The sequence below is a fragment of the Labrus bergylta genome, chromosome 3 (genome assembly GCF_963930695.1).
Source record: "Labrus bergylta chromosome 3, fLabBer1.1, whole genome shotgun sequence".
NCBI classification, from domain to species: domain Eukaryota; kingdom Metazoa; phylum Chordata; class Actinopteri; order Labriformes; family Labridae; genus Labrus; species Labrus bergylta.
This window is the reverse complement of record NC_089197.1, coordinates 8,906,356-8,925,209: the sequence shown is the minus strand read 5'-3', so window position 1 is coordinate 8,925,209 and position 18,854 is coordinate 8,906,356. Positions and strand designations below refer to the sequence as shown.

General features: G+C 41.3%; 1 protein-coding gene across 1 annotated transcript; it reads right to left on the bottom strand.

Annotated features, from left to right (window-relative positions):
- Positions 1-7,316: 7,316 nt before the first annotated feature.
- On the bottom strand, positions 7,317-17,373 carry LOC109979652 (annexin A2-A). The gene is made up of 13 exons (XM_065952620.1): positions 17,240-17,373; positions 14,336-14,397; positions 13,509-13,602; positions 11,157-11,251; positions 10,911-11,024; positions 10,490-10,580; positions 10,149-10,228; positions 9,311-9,370; positions 8,944-9,037; positions 8,763-8,858; positions 8,025-8,083; positions 7,655-7,777; positions 7,317-7,550 (listed from the first exon to the last, which is right to left on the bottom strand). The coding sequence occupies exons 2-13, from the start codon at positions 14,384-14,386 to the stop codon at positions 7,491-7,493; spliced, it is 1,017 nt and encodes a 338-aa protein (XP_065808692.1). The 5' UTR covers positions 14,387-14,397; positions 17,240-17,373; the 3' UTR covers positions 7,317-7,490.
- Positions 17,374-18,854: the final 1,481 nt, after the last annotated feature.

The following is an 18,854-nucleotide window of genomic DNA, read 5'->3' as shown; positions in this document are numbered from 1 at the left end:
TTTATTAAACACACAAACACAGACCGCTTTCACACTGCACCAAGAAAACTGAGATTTTAACAGGAATCTTTCCTGCCAGTCTCTTGGGCCTAGTCCACCTGTACTCATTTTTGAAAACATAACTTTTTCTGTGCTTTTTGGCCTTTGGTACGCAAGGTCAAGGTCAAGGTTTCTTTATTTGTCTCCCACGGGAGAAATTGGTCTCGGATACTGGGAAGTTGCTTCACAAACAATACATGAAACAAATACAAACAGTTATTAAAAATGTTCAAAACATTAGCTTAACTGCGTTTTAGGTCACTGAAAATTCACTTTTTGGAAAACTCCTTCCACGGTGAAGATTTTCAGAAACTAGTCGTTTAAATGTGTGATTAGTACATTATAGTACATGAGATTAGTGTGATGGCAGACGTTACCAAACTAGCACCGGTGCTAACTTTGCTAACCGGACTTTTTAAATGCTAAGTACATACATGCATACATACATACACAGTTACTCTCCCACTGTGTTGACGAGCAGAGACGCCTGAATGGACTACTTTGTAAATAAAATGGTGATTGCAGAGGAATGGCGAGGACATTTCCGCACTTCAGTGACATTGTTTTAGACTTGGCGTGCTCATGACAGCTGTAAGTGCGTCTTGCATTTTCATGTGGACGAAGATGTTTTTAAAAAGTTAGCATGTGTGGACGGGATTCCTTCGTCCGCCTACATCTGGTCTAGCCCTTAGTTAAATTTCTACAAGAAGTCGGAGCGAGCCGAAGTGTGAATGCAACAGGTAATACCCAGGAAATAAAGAGGGCGTATAGGTGATGACATTCACATCAAACATCTGGTGAGAAACCTGTGGGATCATACGTTCTTTTCCCTTCTTATACATCACACTGTAAACTACTGTATTTACATAAAGTGCTGATAAAAAGGCACACACTGTCATTACAGCATCAGGCGCTGGTGCTTCCTCTATCATCTTGCACCATCCTTTTCATGTCATGTTCTGCCTCCAAGCACATGCTAACATTAACACCCCCCAAAAAAATTAAATAATGCTGCAGTGTCCTTGGCAGAGGCTGCACTCTTCAAGTACTATTTTACTCTTTGCATGTTTGCCCAGCAGGCTAATAGTCTGTGTCTGTAACAAGACAGTGTGCAGGTCTGGGCAACACAGGCAGGATATCAAGACCTGGAAGTGTATCATTAAGCATCGGGGTGAAAAATTACACATATCGTCCGGAGCAGCTTATTTGTGAATTTAGTCGACACACATTTATAAGGATGCCTCTAAGGCAGATTAAACAGACAGATGAGGAGACTGGTGAACTCATGTATACAGATACTTGGTTCTGCAGGAATACATACGTAAATGAGGTAAAAGAAGACAGATGTATTGACTAGAGAAGTTATTAGGCACCGCCCCAGCATGCATCATGGGTGGTATAAGAAGGACAGGTATTGTTTATGTGCCCACTGGATGACATGACAGGTTTGTACCCTGCAGACACTTCCTGCTTTGATCTCAAGCTGTCGTCCGTCACCTGAGCAACACTTCTCCGTGTACATGGATGTGATGTTATGACATGTTTTGGATATGGTGCTGGCCTAATGGCGCTCATTGAAGCTGTGAAGGTTTGACGTATGGGGTTCATAAAAGTTCATAATATAAAAGAGGCGGAACAAAGAAAACAACACGTTTGATTTACTGCTGCCAGGAAGGTATGAGAGAGAATTACACAGTCAGTAACACTCAGGTTAAAAAATGCTCAAAACAAAGCTGCTTCCCAGGACTTGAGTGTGCACCCAAGCTTGTTCCTCAGAACATGAGTCAGTCATGAAGAAATGTGTTGTCCAAACTCATAATAATACAAGCTTTCATTACAAGAAACCACCATGGTAATTTTACAAACTGCTTTCCCATGGGAGAAAATAACTCAGTCAAAAAAAAAAAAAAAGGCCACTTTAAAACCTCCTTTAAATACCAGCCCCTGCATTTACTGCTCTGTTTGAATACAGTAAAGCAGGCTGAACATCTGCAACATCTGTTTATGTACAGAAAGCAAACAGTCACATGCTGCTCTCAACTGGCTGCATGAATAAATCAGAAAACTTTGTGCAAAGAGATGCACACAGCTGCATTAGCAGTGTGAGACATGGGATCATTTTAAAGATCAATCTTAGTTTTTTCTCTATTTCCACTGAAACTTATTCAAATGATTTCACAGGCTGAAGAAGTTGTTATGATGTACCCGGACGTTATCTTTACATGTTTGGAGAGTATTTCTGGCATTGAAGAAAACAGAACAACAAGGGTTGTGTTGGTCGTTATAATATGAAACAATTAACTCTTGATATAAGCTGCACATGTGCCTTTGCTCCTCTTCAAAACAAGAGATAGGATCATCGAGGAGCACAGGAAAAATGCGCCCATCAACCCATTACACACCGCCACCCTAGAAGTCAGCAGAGTGATGAACAGAGACTTGAAGAGCGAGTCATGCTGAGTCACTGGATCTGAGCATTGACTGTTTATGAAGACAGATCAGAGCAGCAGACTAGACTAGTATGAGTCAGTCGTTTTTTTAGTTTGTCTCCACAGAGTTTAGGAAACTTGTGCCTGTAAGTACGAGTGCATATGCTGTTGTTTGTTTTCTAAGTTAAAATAGTTGCAATTCTAGTTCTGTTAGCCAGTTAATGGAATTTTCCAATTAGTTTTAGCATCAAGCTAACACACGATATATGTACTGGTTCATCTGTGAGAAATAGTGCCCACCCTGGCGAAAACTGCACCTGCTGCCACTTTTGACAATATGACTTAAACTATAAAATATCATACATCAATGGCCATATATACAAACTTCAACTATTCATCTAGAGTGTTTTAAATTGGATGTGTAAAGAGATCTGCACGTCTGTGACGTTTCTTCCAATTCTCTGATCCTGTATTTGATCATGTCTATAAACCCCTCTATTTCAGCCCTGCTCAGAACAGGCTGTTTCTGTGTCTGTACCTTTAAATATGTAAATAAGCTGTGTCTGACCACGCCCCCTCTATGGAACTGGTGTCTCTGGCTTTCTCGCTCCATTTCCTATTGTTTAAAGTGAGAAGGCAGACTCAGAGGGCAGAACAAACACTTAGCTGTGGGAGTGTCACCCACCTGGGGGAGGGGTTACTGCCCTTTGTGATGTCATGAAGGGAAAATCTTCAAACGGCCTGTTTGAGCACACATTTTCTGAGGCAAAAGACGGAGAGGATGGACTTTTCTTATTGGAGGGTTTTTGTAGACGGACTAGGGACATATATTAGTGCTATAGAAACTTGGGAAAGTGTATTTTAAATGTGACCTTTAATACCTCATATCAAACAATATAAAGGTAAGATAGCAATTTTTAGGTGAATTACAGTACAAGCTACAGTTGGTGACACGTTGTATTGTTCACATGTTAGAAAACAAAGAAAACTCTCATACACACCTCTTAGACATTCGAAATATAAAGTTTCCGTAATCGTTCTCACATTAAACTTCACACAGACCTGTAAGCTGTCAGAGTAACTTTAAACAAGGCGTCCGAACAGGAAACATCTGCTGCTCCGTCCACACTGACGTTACCTCAGAGTGTCTCCTCCACATGTGAAGTCCAGTAAACCTTAAAGGAGGCCTCCGGTCCTGCACACTGATGTTACTCACAGGACAATAAATCACATTAATAAACATGTTCCTCCACACGCTGAGGTTGCACAGATGCACTTAACAAATTGTGTTTATGTCAGTGGAACGGTAGTCTAAGAAACACAGTTCAACATCTCAGTACAAACAACTATAAGCCACCAAACACAGCTGTTACACTGTGTGTGTGTGTGTGTGTGTGTGTGTGTGTGTGTGTGTGTGTGTGCGTGTGTGCGTGCGTGCGTGCGTGCGTGCGTGCGTGCGTGTGTGTGTGTGTGTGTGTGTGTGCGTGTGCGCGTGTGCGTGTGTGTAAAGATAACTTAACATGTTCTGAATGAAAATCACAAACAGGCTGTAAACAAAGTCATTCCTGCCTCACTTATTGCTGATAGATGTCGCCGCTGAGCAGAAATTTGGACCTAACTTGTGGCTAAGTATAACTCAAAAGCATGTAAACAAAAACCAAGAACCAGAACAAACCACCTCCAAAGATTTCATTCCAAAGACAGCGCTCAGATCAGAGGCTGCTGCTCCTCCTGACCTCCTGCTCGGGGACAGAGGTGTATTTGAGCGCGCTCCAGTTGTGTGGGATTAAGATATTTCAGTCACACAAAATCACACAACCACAGAGGTGTGACTGTGCTGCCATCTGAGTTCGAGCTAGCTTAAAACACAGATCACAAGTACACATGTGGTGACTGAGGGTTTACACGGGTCGGTCATGAGATGTTCCATTGACACTTATTCTTTACTTTTCTTTTGTGGATGGAAATTAGCTTTTTTGTCCAACATCCTGGTTAAAATGTTGGATTGGGACAGTAGATTGGATGTTCTTGTATCTGCACTGTTCATGTACTTCTCATAATTAAACAGTATCACTCAATCGGACTGTGTCGTCCCCACAACCACCGGCGGCCTCATTCATGGACGGCCTGCTCCGACCTCCACCTCAGCAGCAAGGAAGTGTGGACAACAGGAATGAGAGGAATACAAAGGAGAAATCCTTCCTGCTAATATCCCATGTACTCTTTTTTAAAGCCTCTCGAGATAACGCTTGTTATGAATTGGCACTATACAAATAATGATTGATTGATTGATTAACAAGAGGGAGTGATGAACTGAATATAAGTACCGGTTATGTTGCTTTCATACAACAGTCAGCCTACACCAGCAAAATATAGTGATGTAATAACTTTTTGTTTCACAGACTCACCTAGTTCCTGGCGTACATCGATTTCAGCACGACTTATTCTGGCTACACACTTGACTACTTCAGGCCCGATTTTGGGCATTTTTTTGTCTCATGCAGTTGACTACGACAATCGTCCTCCGTATTTGTTTTTCTTTTAAAGTCACTTTGAGTTTCTATGAGATCTCGTGTCTGTGGAATCGTCACTGTGAGATGGTAATGTGGTCTAGCGGTCTTGCCGAATCGTCTTAAACTGCTTGTTAATGGGGTATAAATGTGACCCTGAAGAACATGTAAAAAAAAAAAATTCAAAAGGGATGCTTGTAGTTTTTATAAGATGTAGGCCGATACCCTTAGAGTTATAATTATTGAAGCATCAAATTGGAAGTACATGTCGGTTCTCTGTCTTTTTTCTCCCACAAACACACACTCACTGAATCAACACAAGTGGTGCCAGAAGAGGACAAGAATGTTAACTGACTTCACTGTATGTTTTGTGTCTCAGAAGCAGCTCTGTTGTGAGTCCTTCACTCTGCATTGAATAAGCATTTTGACCATCACAACGTGTGGACCGCTCCCTGACTTTCATTCGATGCCAGCACTTTTCTGAAATCTGCCAAGACTCTAAGTGAAAACGGGACAAAGAGTTCAAAACACATCTCTGACTCCTCTTTTATCAATATTACAACCACCTGAGGAAATCCAGCCTGAACACACTTTCAGTCACAGTTTACAGATTTTCTCCCTGGGCTCTGGGTGGCCGAACAGCTCAATGAGAGCAGGACTCGCTCGGCCACATAAACATTTAGACAAACACGTGCTAAAACTCAGAGTCAGGTCAGTGGAAGTCAAGGATGCTTCTCATTTCAAACAGGGAAGAACAAGGACAATAAAAACAGATATGAGGCGCGGAAAATAAAACACAGGAAGGGAATGTGGAGATGAAGGGAAATAATGAGGCTTCGTAATTCAGTGTTCAGTTGTGATTCCTAAAATTTCACTTCTGTTCTTTTTAATCCTGTTTACCCTGTTGGAAACACGATGTATCTTAAAGAGGACATATTATCCCCCTTTTCCAGCTTTTCAAACAGTCCCCTGTGGTCTAAATGAAACATTTGTGCTGTGCTTTGGTCAAAATATAACATGAATCAAGCACCAGAGGAGGTTTGTGACCCTGTATAAACCAGCGTTCTCAGAACGCTCCGTTTTGGTGTGTGTGTCTCTTTAAATGCGATGAGCCACCCCTGAGTTTTCCCAGTAGACTTCACTTCTCTGTAGCGAGAACAAAAATGGCGGACATGCTCAAAAGTTTTGATCTAGTTTCGGGGTGGAGTCCATGGTCCCACTGTGATGTCACAAGGTCAGCAAATTTGAAACAGAGCATTTTTCTCTATGTTGTAAGACTTATACAGACCACAAACAAAAGACTGGCTGGGTTAATTTCACATTTTGTGGGTCAGTAGACACTCAGGATACCCAAATATATGAGTTTTCATAATATGTCCCCTTTAAATTCAACAATAAAGTCCTCAAAGATCCAAACAGATCAAGTTTACAAGTGCTCAGTCACAAACGCATGACAACATTAAAGTAATCGCTTAATTCCAGTAAAGCAACACAAAACTGCAAGCTTTGAATTAAAAGGTCATGATCGAATCACATTCAATTCTTCAGCGTGTTCCTTTACTTTATTAAAGGCTTGACTCTTTTTGGTTCCTGGAGTCCGACCTTAGCGGGTAGTTCAACCAATAAAAAGCAACTTAATTTAGATGGAAAATTTATGCTATAAATACCCAAATGGCCCTTGATAGGAACAAGGTTCCCTACCCCTGGTTTAAGCCATGATCTCCTTCCGTAGAAAGTACATTATTTATACACTGTATTTGCAATTTATTATTTTCCAATCTTGGAAAAAGCAATTGGATATGTTGAACATAATGTATTAAAATACTTTTTTCTATCTTTACTGAACAAATACCTCTGAGTTCATGCTGTGTCTTTACGGTTTCTCCAGCCTGCAACAAATACACACAATCCATCACTTCTGAAAGGTATGTACTCTATATGAAATGCAGGGGCGTTGGTTTGCCGAGAGTTGCGCGCCCCATGTTAAGAGGCTGCAGTCCTCAAAGCGGGCGACCCAGGATTATTACATCTTGACTCCCTTTCCTACATGTGATTCCCTACTCTCTCTTTCCCCAGTTTCCTAAACCTAGAAGAACCCTGTTTCCAAAAAGGGAACTCTTATTTTGAAGGGTCTTCTTGTGTTAGTTACATCCAACAGTCTCTTACATGTTAAGCACTCACAAGTGACCAGGTGAGTTTTTTTTTTTTTTATCTATTACTGGAGTGAGCATGTGCAGCATAGACCTGAGTCATTAACATCTCCTCAAAGCTTCAGTAAACTCTGAGTCAGTCTCTGCTGCCCTCTGCTGGCCGTATAATCAAAAAGCAAACAAACACAAACAGGTGAAAAGGTTTTATTTCACAAACGGAAGCTGCTCAGAGAGATGGAGATCACATCATCGGTTTCATGTTGACTTAAAAACAAAAAGGCTCTAATACTGTTAGAAGATCTGCAGTCAGATGAAAACCAACAGGGCTTCTGGGAAACTTGAGTCCAGCCAGATTTGAGGCCTCAGTCATCTCCTCCGCACAGGCTCAGCAGAGCGTTCTGGTAGTCTCCTTTAGTGTGCTCCTGGAAGAAAAACAAAGACAAAATGATTAATATAATAATGAATGTCCTGAAGATGTCCTCTTTGAAACTTGATAATAACAACAAACACACAGACTATTACTCACAGTTATGGTCTGGTACAGCGATCTTTTGTGCTGCTTCTTGAACTCTGATCTGATCTTCATCAGGTCGATTTCACAGCGAGAAACGAGGACCCTGGTCACCACCTTGTCCTTCGCTCCTTTACCCTGCAGAGATGAAGGGAAAACGATGAGGATGGAGGATGACAGACATTAGAGCCAGGTGTTTGCAGTATAACTTGATAAAAAAACAAGGTGGGTAAACCAAGTGGTGGAAAAGTATTCAAAACATTTGCTAAATAAATACTATATTGCACAATTAAAGAACAACACATACACAGGATATGAAAAAAGGAAAGTATAGGTACCACAAACAGTAAAAGTGTTTGTCACTGTACAAAACTATGAAATGTACCTTCATTGCTTCACTGAGTCTGTTGGCAAAGTACAGCTGCTTGTTTTCAAAGCACTCCACTGTGAAGAGAGAATACACAGGTCCATTTAAAAATAAATAAATATTCCACTGTAGTTAAAAGGTCACATATTATGCAAAATCCACTTTATCATGTTTTCTAACACTAGTATGTGCCCCTAGTCTGACTAAAAAAAAACACCAACTATGAGAAAAGTCCATCCTCTCCATATTTTGCCTGCTCCAATTTTCAGAAAATGTGTGCTCAAACAGGCCGTTTGGAGATTTCCCCTCATGACATCACAAAGGGCAGTAACCCCTCCCCCAGGTGGGTGACACTCCCACAGCTAAGTGTTTGTTCTGCCCTCTGAGTCTGCCTTCTCACCGTAAACAATAGGACATGGAGCGAGAAAGCCCCGAGCCACCCAAGCCCTTCCAGAGAGGGGGGGCGTGGTCAGACACAGCTCGTTTACATTTAAAGGTACAGACACAGAAACAGCCTGTTCTGAGCAGGGCTGAAATAGAGGGGTTTATAGGCATGATCAAATACAGGATCAGAGTGGATTTAGAACAAGAAACTTCACACACATGTTTTGGGGAGCTCTGAGACTTATTTACACTGGTTGAAAAGGAGGAGAATATGTGACCTTTAAATGCTGGACTGCAGCAGTGTGTATGCAGGAAATGATCGAAAACTGAAATCAAAGTGGAATAGTCCTTTAAAATCTATCTTTTTCTTACCCAGCGTGAGGAAGGACTTCTCCAGATCTCCCTTCACCTCCTTCCTGATGCTCTCTTTCATGTCGTAAGGACTGTAGCTCTTATACCTCTGGAACACTGAAAAAACATGCATATAAAAAAGCATGTAATCGGTGTAGAAGGCAGAAAACATCGGCACTGAATCTAAATTTCAGCAGCTCACCTTTCTGCAGGTGGGGGACGCTCCTCTGAGACATGATGGAGATCCAGGTCGCCACGTCAGTTCCCTTTCTCTTCACCCCGGCTTCATACAGAGACTGACGGGATCACATGAGAGAAGATTAGATAAACTTTTATTAATCCCCATTGGAAGAATTTTAGTGGTTACAAGTAAAAAAGTTATAAACAAACGTATAAGTAATTACAACATTATAATACAGATAAACATTTCACATGTCAAAAATAGTTTCCAAATACAGTCTACAATTATACGACGAGAACATTTCAAATAGGAGAACAGTACATAAAACAACTGTTTTCTTCTAGAAGAAACTGAACATTTTTTAAATACAGTGAATAGTTTGACTCACTCTGGCATCCTCGTCAATCTTCTCATAGTCGACCACATTTGAGGGCTCATCTCGCTTTGTCTGTAAATAAAGAAAAACAAATTGATCGATGTTCAAATTAAAAGCAACCTGGTGTTGTATACGGCTTTCACACTTGCAGAAAACTCTTGATATTTCCAGGAGGAGCTGTAAGTGTGAACGCAAACAGATAAACTTTTCGCTCGGACTTCACACAGAGTTTCTCCTGCCAGACTCCTAGTATTTTTCCTGTAGCAAGTCCAAGTGAGCTGAGGTGAGAATGCAGCAGGATATTCTAAGGAGAATTCACCTCGAGCCAATGGGAGGGCGGAGTTATGTTTGTATCTGCTGCACGGTGCATAGAGTGAACACATGCGACCACTACGATCTCTGTGCACATTACTAAACGGCTGCATTTTCTTTTCCTGTCGCCAGTATGCTCTTCTCCGCTCATGGCTCTTTTATGTTGTTTTAGATGATGTAGCCTACTTGCTGTTATGTATTTGTTTGCTACCTGCCCAGGGACAACAGATGCCAATAAGCTAACCCTGGTGTAGTTACATGTACTGTAGAGACAACTAATGAAATAATAATAATCAAACAACGTCTATGTGCTCTGAGAGGAATTTCACCTTTTTATCACATGCAGCTTACACCTTTAGAAAAAGGTCAAAAACTGTCAAGTTGCACAATACAAACTTTTTAAATGTATACTCCAATTACACACACATGTTGTTGATAAAATAATATTTACAAATACAGTAAAATTACTAAAATACAGTGAAAGCAAAAATGCTGTTGTTCTGGATGTTAGCATTTAGCATTGGGAAAGCTCACATACCTGCACCAGAGCCATCAGCAGTTTGGCAAAGTCTCCTGATGTGTCTCCTGCCACGTCTTTGTCCAAATCCTTTTTAAACGCTACAGAGGGAAATAATGTCTGTCAATCCAGCAGATGAAAAAGATAAATCAAGGTGTTTTTATAAACAGATGTAATTTACACATAAAATACAGTATATGGGTTTGGTACCAGCGTACTATGGTATGGTACTGTAGTTTTCTACAGCTGCCACTAGATGGTGTCATAGAGTGGTTTTGTTTTATGTTTCATTGTTTATAAGTGATACATTTTCTTGCTGGTTTATTGATTATAATTTTAAAAAACTCGATTTTCTCACTTACTCTCTTTGTAAACTTTCTTGATATCCACCAGTTCGTCTTTGCTCCTGGAGCAGACGATCTCAATGAGGGTCTCCTCGTCTGTTCCCAGTCCCTGAGACATCAAAAACCAGCAGGTAAGACTCCTTACTTTAAACATGAAGACTTAAGGACACCAAGGCAAGCACGTCAATTAGTAAATAAACCCATCTATCTCAGTGGCTTTAAGTTTAGGCTGTTCTTATCTTAAATATCAATTTAACCAATTTGAGCCTCAAACAATCGTTGCAATGAAACCATGTGAGAAGTTTAGAGGGGAAATGTCTCTTCAGTGAAGGACGGTGATATCAAACCAAAGACAGCTTAAAACAACAAGTACCTCATTTATAAGTATGATATTTTGAGTTAATGTACGTAGTTACTTTCTAAAAGGTGTGACTCTGACCTTCATGGAGGCTTTGAGCTCAGTGGCATCGTACTGAGCGGTGCTCTTCATCAGACCCAACATCAGAGCCTCCAGAGAGCCAGACAGCGCCCCCTTCAGGGCTGCGTTCAGATCCTGAAATGATGCAGTAGCACACAACTTGGTAAGAAAATTCCTTAAAAATTAGTTAAATAGTTGTGTCATCCTCTGAGTGGAGGTCTGTATATGAAAGGTAAATCTGTGTTATGCAGAAGAAAAATTTTGAACCTTCTTGGCGATTCGTTCATATTCAAAGGCGATCTCTCTCCGCTGGATGTAGCTGCGCCTGGTCAGGATATCGATGATGGTCTGTTCATCCACACCTGCAGAATTGAATAAAGATTTCATTTTAGATTACATAGGTTCAGCATTAAAAGCTTGAGGGCCTGAAGTGTTCTAAGAAGTGTTGAGAAACATTTTGTTAATGACTGTCACATTTAATACATGTATATTATTTTATTTGAAAAAAGTGGTAACTGTTTTTATTTATTCATCTTAATTTTAATCCACTATAGTGGTTTATTGACTTTCATTACTTTTTTTAAATAGGCTACAGAGATTTTAGGGATATAAGGCAATTTACAGTACTCTTAGGAATTACATAAAAAAGGCATAAATCTGTACTTTTTATTTGTTGGAACTTTTTTAAAGTTATAATTTGGGGCGATTTTGCTTTAAATGGATAGGACAGCTGAAGAGGATCTGGAAATGTAGGGAGGAGAGAGTAGGGGACGACATGTAGCAAAGGACCGAGGCCAGAACCCACAGCCGCTGCGACCAGGACTGCAGCCTCTGTAGTCTGTACATGGGGCAAGAGTCAAAACCACTAGGCTAGCCGGCATCCTATTGTCATTATCAGTGGTGATTCTTCAGTCTGTTGGGCCCTATAGGCAGATATCCTTTGGGGGCCACCTCCAACCAGAGAACATCACCATTATGCCTGCCAATGTCCTGATGCTTACTCCTCTACCTTTTTGCTCCTCTTCTTATTCACTCCCAGAGAGATCATTCCTCTTCATTTCCCTTTGTTGACTTTCATTGACAAACTTTGGTTTTCAAAGCATGCCACGCTAAGCAGGGCAATGAGAGTGAGTGCAGTCAGATGGGGCAACCTTAAGGCACTGAAGTCAGCCCTCAAGGGCCCCTACTGGTCTGGGGCCCTAAGAAGCCTGTTGACAAGCAGCGCCTCTGGTTGTTGTAACTTTTGAAGTAACCACGAGGACCAAGAAACTATTTTAATCCAAACAATGTTCCTTCACTAAACCTAACCAACCCTGGATTTGATTCAATCAAGGCTTTACATAAGAGATAACAAGTCTCAGCTGTTTGTGCGGGAAAGAGTTCATTTTTTAAGTTGTGTACACTCTGATACTCTTAATAAAATCAGCTGCTTCTGTTTAACAGACTGAGCCTTTAAACAACATCCTGCAGCAGCTCAGATACAGGAAGTAATCACAGCAGAGTCAGACCTGTAAGATTCTCCCCCTCCACACACACACACACACACACACACTCAGCTGAAAGGTCAGAAGCATATTCAGAGAAGGTACACAAACTTTTGATGGTCTCTGATCTGACCAGAAAAACATGCTGTTGTGGTTTGAACAGCTCATTGGTGGATAGAAGCCACTTTGTAATCTGATATCAGACTGTAACAGGATGGAATCAGAGTCTGAGTCACTGTACACAAAGAAAAGTGAAAACTGCACAGAGCAAGACAAAAACACAATTACCACATAAAGCCTATGATCCACAGTCTATAAGGCAGGCCTGCACAATATGAGCAAAATATGCAATGTGCGGTAACATTGTCCAGTATACCAATAATGATATAAAGTGTGATGAAGAAATATTAAAGAGTGCATATTAGCTTTAACTCACAGTTTTCATGTGTAGCCCAAGTTTGCATCGTGTTTCTTCTGAATCCAAAATTAAAACCAAAGGCAGTTTTTTTCCCCCACATTTTAATTGTTACCATTTATCTGCTTCAACTTCATCTGACTGCATCAAAACTATATGAAATCATGAACATAGCGCCCAGGTTTCCATCCAGAGATTAAAAAGTAAATGGTAAATGGACTTGAGCTTGACCCAGTTTAGTTCTTTTCTAGTCTACGGACTTTTACACAGCAGGTCACACCTACACATTCACACACTGATGGCAGAGGCTGCTGTGTAAAGAGTCCATCAGAAGTCACTAATCACGTTTATACACATTCATACACCGCAGACGAAGCAGCAGGAGCAACTTGGGGTTAGGTGTCTTGCCCAAGAACACATCGGACTTGTAGCTGCACGAGCTGGGTGAACTCAGGGTGGTTATTAAACAGCACACGTTTTTTTTTTAAAGACTATCTCGTCTGCAGTTTTCTCGCCTGTAACACATCTTTTATCGTTTGAAGAACACTGTTACTTTTTTATCGAGTTGTAACAGAACAGTAGTTTAATGAGTTAGCGTAACAAGTACCTCTTCAAAGCAGTTTTATCTGCATTATTTAATCCCTGATGAGTTTGTTCGTCGATGAATAAACTAGAAGTCAGTCTTTAGAGTAAGTTGACTGAGTTGTTGCACCCTCTCACCTTTGGTCTTGATGGCCGTCTCGAGCCTTGCAGCATCTTTGGCCGGGTCAAAGTCCCGTACTGGCACCACAGTGGGATATATGGGCTCTGCCTCCTGCAGAGGACGGAGACAAACAGACATGTTAACCTCAGAGTCTGCTGCTGATCATGATGAGACAGTAGCTAGAGATGATAGTAATGACACCTGGTCTCCCTTCTTTGTAAGGCCAACATTAGTTACGGGTAAACTGTTCAGGTCGTTAATTTAAGTTAAAAAAAAAAACAATACATCAAAGTTAACGTCCTGCATTCAAACTGTTTTTGTTCTTTTGCTGTTAAATTGTTCCATTGTTCTAGGATTTCCCCCCACAGTGTCTGACTGAATCTTTGTAATCATCGATCCGCCTGCAGTCTCTGACTTGGTGTTCAGTTTATCAGGTGAACTCTGGGTGGAGAACAAACCACACCTTTAATTGCTTTAGAGTCTCAACACTATGGATCCTATCGAGGCCTCAGGCAGTAAAGATACAGGATCAGATCATAGGTGCAGTTATATCTTTTAGAAAGATTAACTTCCATGTATGGAGGCTCGTCCTCCAAGCTTGCAGCCCAGTTTCAAATTGGACCTGTGGCTCCTTTCCTGCACGTCATCCCCCCCTCTCTCTCCCCCGCCAGTTTCTTACTCTATCAACTTTTCTTAAGAAAAAAGTCTTCAAGAAAGATGAAGTAAAGCTCTGCCACAGACGCTGGAAGAAGGAGGTCGCAACAAACTTAATGTTGCAACAGTTGATCAATACAATCCTTCTGCAGCACTGGTGTCCTGTTTCCTGTGTCAGCAGGATACTCACCCCTCCATAGGACAGCGTCAGTTGACCCAGAAACTCAGACACTAGCGCCATGTTGAGTCGACCTGCAGAGAGTTAGGGCGAACAGGTCAGACATTTGAGATACGGTATCTGATTCACCAACTGTCTTTTGTCGTTCTCATGGCTAATCAATAATGTCCAAAAGACAGATGATTGGAAACGTTGCATTCAGGACTACAACTCAGGAGGGTTTTTTAACTAGGACGTGCTGCTCTCTTTTCTCAGTGATCAATCATCTCATAACACGGAGCACAGTAAAAAGACATCTCAGACATGGGGTGTTCACATCTTTTCCATCTGACAGCCCAAAAAGGTCAAACATTTAAATGACCTGTAACCTTAGGGAGATGGACAAACACAATTTTTCCCATTTAAAACTTTACCTAGAAAATGTTTCAACTGTGTTAAAAAGCGCTCTTTGGTTTCCAAATGTTTCAAATATTTGCTGGAATAGTGACTTAAGAGATTAACAATTAAGCCAAATAGTTGTAAGTGTGATTCTTACTTGAGTTAAAGAAAAAAGGAGTTCAAGCATTCTTGATTAAATGAGGCTTTGTCAAAATAATCTTCATCATGTCATGGTTATGATGACAAGAGCTGCTGCCCTCTTACCCAGGTCACCTTTATGAAAGATATCTTGATCTCAGGGGCCAGCAGGAGCCAGTGCCCCTGTAACACTGATCTTGGTCCGCCCTGTGGCCACCCCTCCAAAAGGAAGAGCCCCCCTCAAAACACATACACAGTAACTCAACAACAGGACTCACAATCTAGTATCAAATACTTTTACTGAAACAAATAGAAATCATGGTATTTAATGATGTGCGCTATTTTTGGCATAATATACGTATATATCTTTTTTTTTTAAAAGCGATCATCTTTGTCTATTTTTCTCCTGGGTTTAATGTTCCCCTCTGACAAAACAACTGGCCCCAGTTTGGCCCCCTCAGTGAAAGTGGTCTAGAAGTGCCACTGTCAATTACCTGGTTAAATAAAGGTCAAATGAAATTACAAAGATCGTCCAGCAATCAGAACGTCAGATGTTCAGCAGCTCTAAGCTTCAAATGTGATGATGGGCTTTAAAGTGGATTGGTGTTGGGACCACCATGGGCTTACTATATACATGAGCTAGAAATGGGCTCAACATCAAATGTGAGAACCAGTCTGGTCTGAAGGGGGTAGCACTCCGATCAAGGTCCAGTCATCAACCCATCTGAGCTGAGACATGTGGGTCGTTCATCGAAACAAAATTGGTTTGGCAAAGATGCATCATCTGTGTAAACCGTTATGAATATGATATGTGCAGTTAGACAATTAAAACTAAGCTTGCTGACAAACATGTAGGCAGAAGAAGAAGATCATGGTTCGGGTTTAAACAACCAGCAATCAGCAGGGCAACAAGAGTGAGTGCTGTCAGACGGCGCCCTCTTAGGGAGGTTTCATACCGTCATTGCAAAACTTGCACATTTTCAGCCACTGGGCTGGGCTGGACTGGGGCCCTTGCCTGCTGACAAGCGGTGCCTCTGCTAATAATGTAACTAATACATGTGCACAAGAAGATAACATACACGACTTATGAACATGCAAAGTTAAAGAAACAGCTACTTTTTCCTAAACTAAAAACACTCTTTTTCATTTCAGATTTGTTGAAATAAGCAAGTGATCAGTAGTCTGTTAATGTTTGACTCTGCAGAACCCAGCAGGTAATAAACACCTCAGAGCGAGAGTACAGATAGGTGTGTTCAATTTAATGACCTAGGCATCCCTGAGGGTGTGTCTGCAGGAGAAACCGGGGCAGATAAGGGACATTGATAGCAGAGCAAACAGTGTAGAGCATGTTATGTAACACACACACATGCACGCACGCACACACACACACACACACACACACACACACACACACACACACACACACACACACACACACACATACAAACACACTTTACTCAAAGAAATCAAACTCTACAGTGAAGTAAACACAATTGAGAAGAACCGGAAATCTCTTTGACCATCCCACACAACATTAACAGGAAGCGTGTCAGGGTCAGTGTTTCATCACCTAGCAACGCCTGCCACAAACAATCCCTGCACAGTTTAATCATTGTTTCTATAAGAGGTTGTGTACAGTACAGTACAGTACAATATGTAACGAATGGAAAATGTATGTAAAAAAAAGGTTCATTCAACTTTTTATTTCCCTCATGTCCTCATTCCTTCTTCCCAGCATTTTTTGAGAAACCAACGAGATCAGACACTTATTTCAAAGTAGACAGGAAGCCTAAGCTGAAGTTCTTCTGTTGACACACATGTGCAATGCGACCTGAAATTTGCAGTTTTCTCTGAACTGTGTGATTAAAGCAGCTAGCAGAATACTTTAATGAATCCTCTTCCTTCAGCTTCATTTAGACATTTCCAGAAAAAAAAGTCCTTAGAAGTTGTAACAAATGTCTTTTCTAATCTCATCCACTGCTGGAATCAGGCGATGAAGAAACACAGATAAACTTCAGGCTGCTCCCCGTAAACTCTCTGCTCCTGTTCCCAGATAATGGTGCTCCATCACCTCTCTGTGATCCTCCCTTCAGTAAATGACACGATCATGATACTCTGGTAATTACAGGCGGGCAGAGAGCAGAGTGGGTGTTCAGGGGAAAACTTTACCCAGGCGCACCCTCCCACCAACAGCCTGTTATCACATCTAAAGATTATAACCTTTAATACATTCAAGAAAGGCTCTCCGAGACTTCTTTACACATGTTTCAAAGTGCCAAACAGCCAAATAGTTTCTGTGTTGGCAAGCCGACCTCTCATTCCTGCATGCTTTGAGTAGAGGGTAGCTGAAAGTCTCCGTGCAAACTAAGAGTAAGAGGTGTGTTTTTCATGTTTCCTTACCTTCAGAGAGGCAGCAGCAGAGAGGCAGCGAGCAGAAGCAGCAGCTCCGTTATGATCCAGAACGGGACAGGGTGTGGTTTTAAATACCAGCTGACTCACACGCACACACACACACACACACACACTCACACACTCACACACACACACACACACACTCACACACTCACACTCACACACACACGCTCTCTCTCCATGACTCAGTGGACAGGACTTTTACACATCAAACTGAACATAGGGGTATAAATTCCTCACTTAGGTTCTGATCACCTCGCCTGCTTTCTGTCTTATTTGTAAGCTCAGAGACAATGCTGGTTTCTGATTGGTTGTCAGGTTTCCATTAAAGTGGTATGCAGGGACTTCATAAACAAGCGGTACGGGTGAACTCTTTGCATTGATATCAACCATCATAATACTTCAATCTTCATGTAATGATAATAAAGATTACAGTAGGTGTTCTGATTATTGTCTCCTTGTGGATGCCTTACAGTCTGGGCTACATCACATAAGGAAGTGGGATGACATATATAAAACATTTTTCTTTACAAAAAATGATGGATTGGATGAGGCCGCAATGCATAAAAGACAATCCCTTGATGTGTCCTTCAGCACATAAAGTAGCAGGATGTGTTGACCCAGACATCTAGGCTACCCCCCCACCTCTGTCAGTGAGGTCACTTCATGTGTTTCTAAGGTGTGGTGGGGCTTGTTCACCTTACATTCCTGTCACTTAACGACCTTTATCATATCGATAAAATCCTGTCTCCTACACCCTACCACACCCGCTTTATCACTTACTATGTAGATAAACATTATCAGAGTTGGTTGACTTGCAATCTAAACACCTCTCTGGTCCAACTTCCCCTCCCACTGTTTAACTGTATCTGTTGTTAACAGCAGATTTTTGACTTTAAACCCTTTTTGTATCTAAAGAAAGAGTAACTGTAAGACAAAATCAAGCCTGAGACAGTGAATGCTAGCTGGAAGGAAAGTGAAACTCTTGATGAACTTTGGTGCAAATCAGAACAAAAACAGGAAGGTGTTAAAGACACCTTTGGCAGCGTTTCAGAGATACACAGGAGGCTTCCCTGTTAAAGCTGCAAGTGTAGAGCTTTTAAAGAGACATGCTGTTGGGATTTTCTGTGACGGGGAATGTAATTTGATCCAGACAAAAAATAACACAATTCACTTAACGGATGCTTTTATCCAAAGCGACCTACATCAGGGGGTAAGTACAAAACAAGCAAGGATCTAGGAAGAAGTGCAAACAAACAGCCTTAAGTCTGATCGGACACAAAGGTGCTGACAGGAAGTGCCCAGAGGCAAAGCACATCATCGACAGCTGTTCTTAGGAATTCTAATCAGCATCAAAACCATCCTAAATATGGTCATCATCATTATGAAAAAAATCATGTGGGTAGGTGTTCATGAAAGAGCTTGGTCTTGAGTTTTTTTCTGAAAAGGTGCAAAGGGAGTCTGTGGATCAAATTGAGTTTGGTAGTTTGTTCCACCACCAGGGGGCCACAAAGTAGAGGAGACTTAGGGCGCACTCACACTATGCCGTACCGTGCATAAGGAAGATGAACAGCAAGGTAATGGTCTTAGGCCAACAGAATGG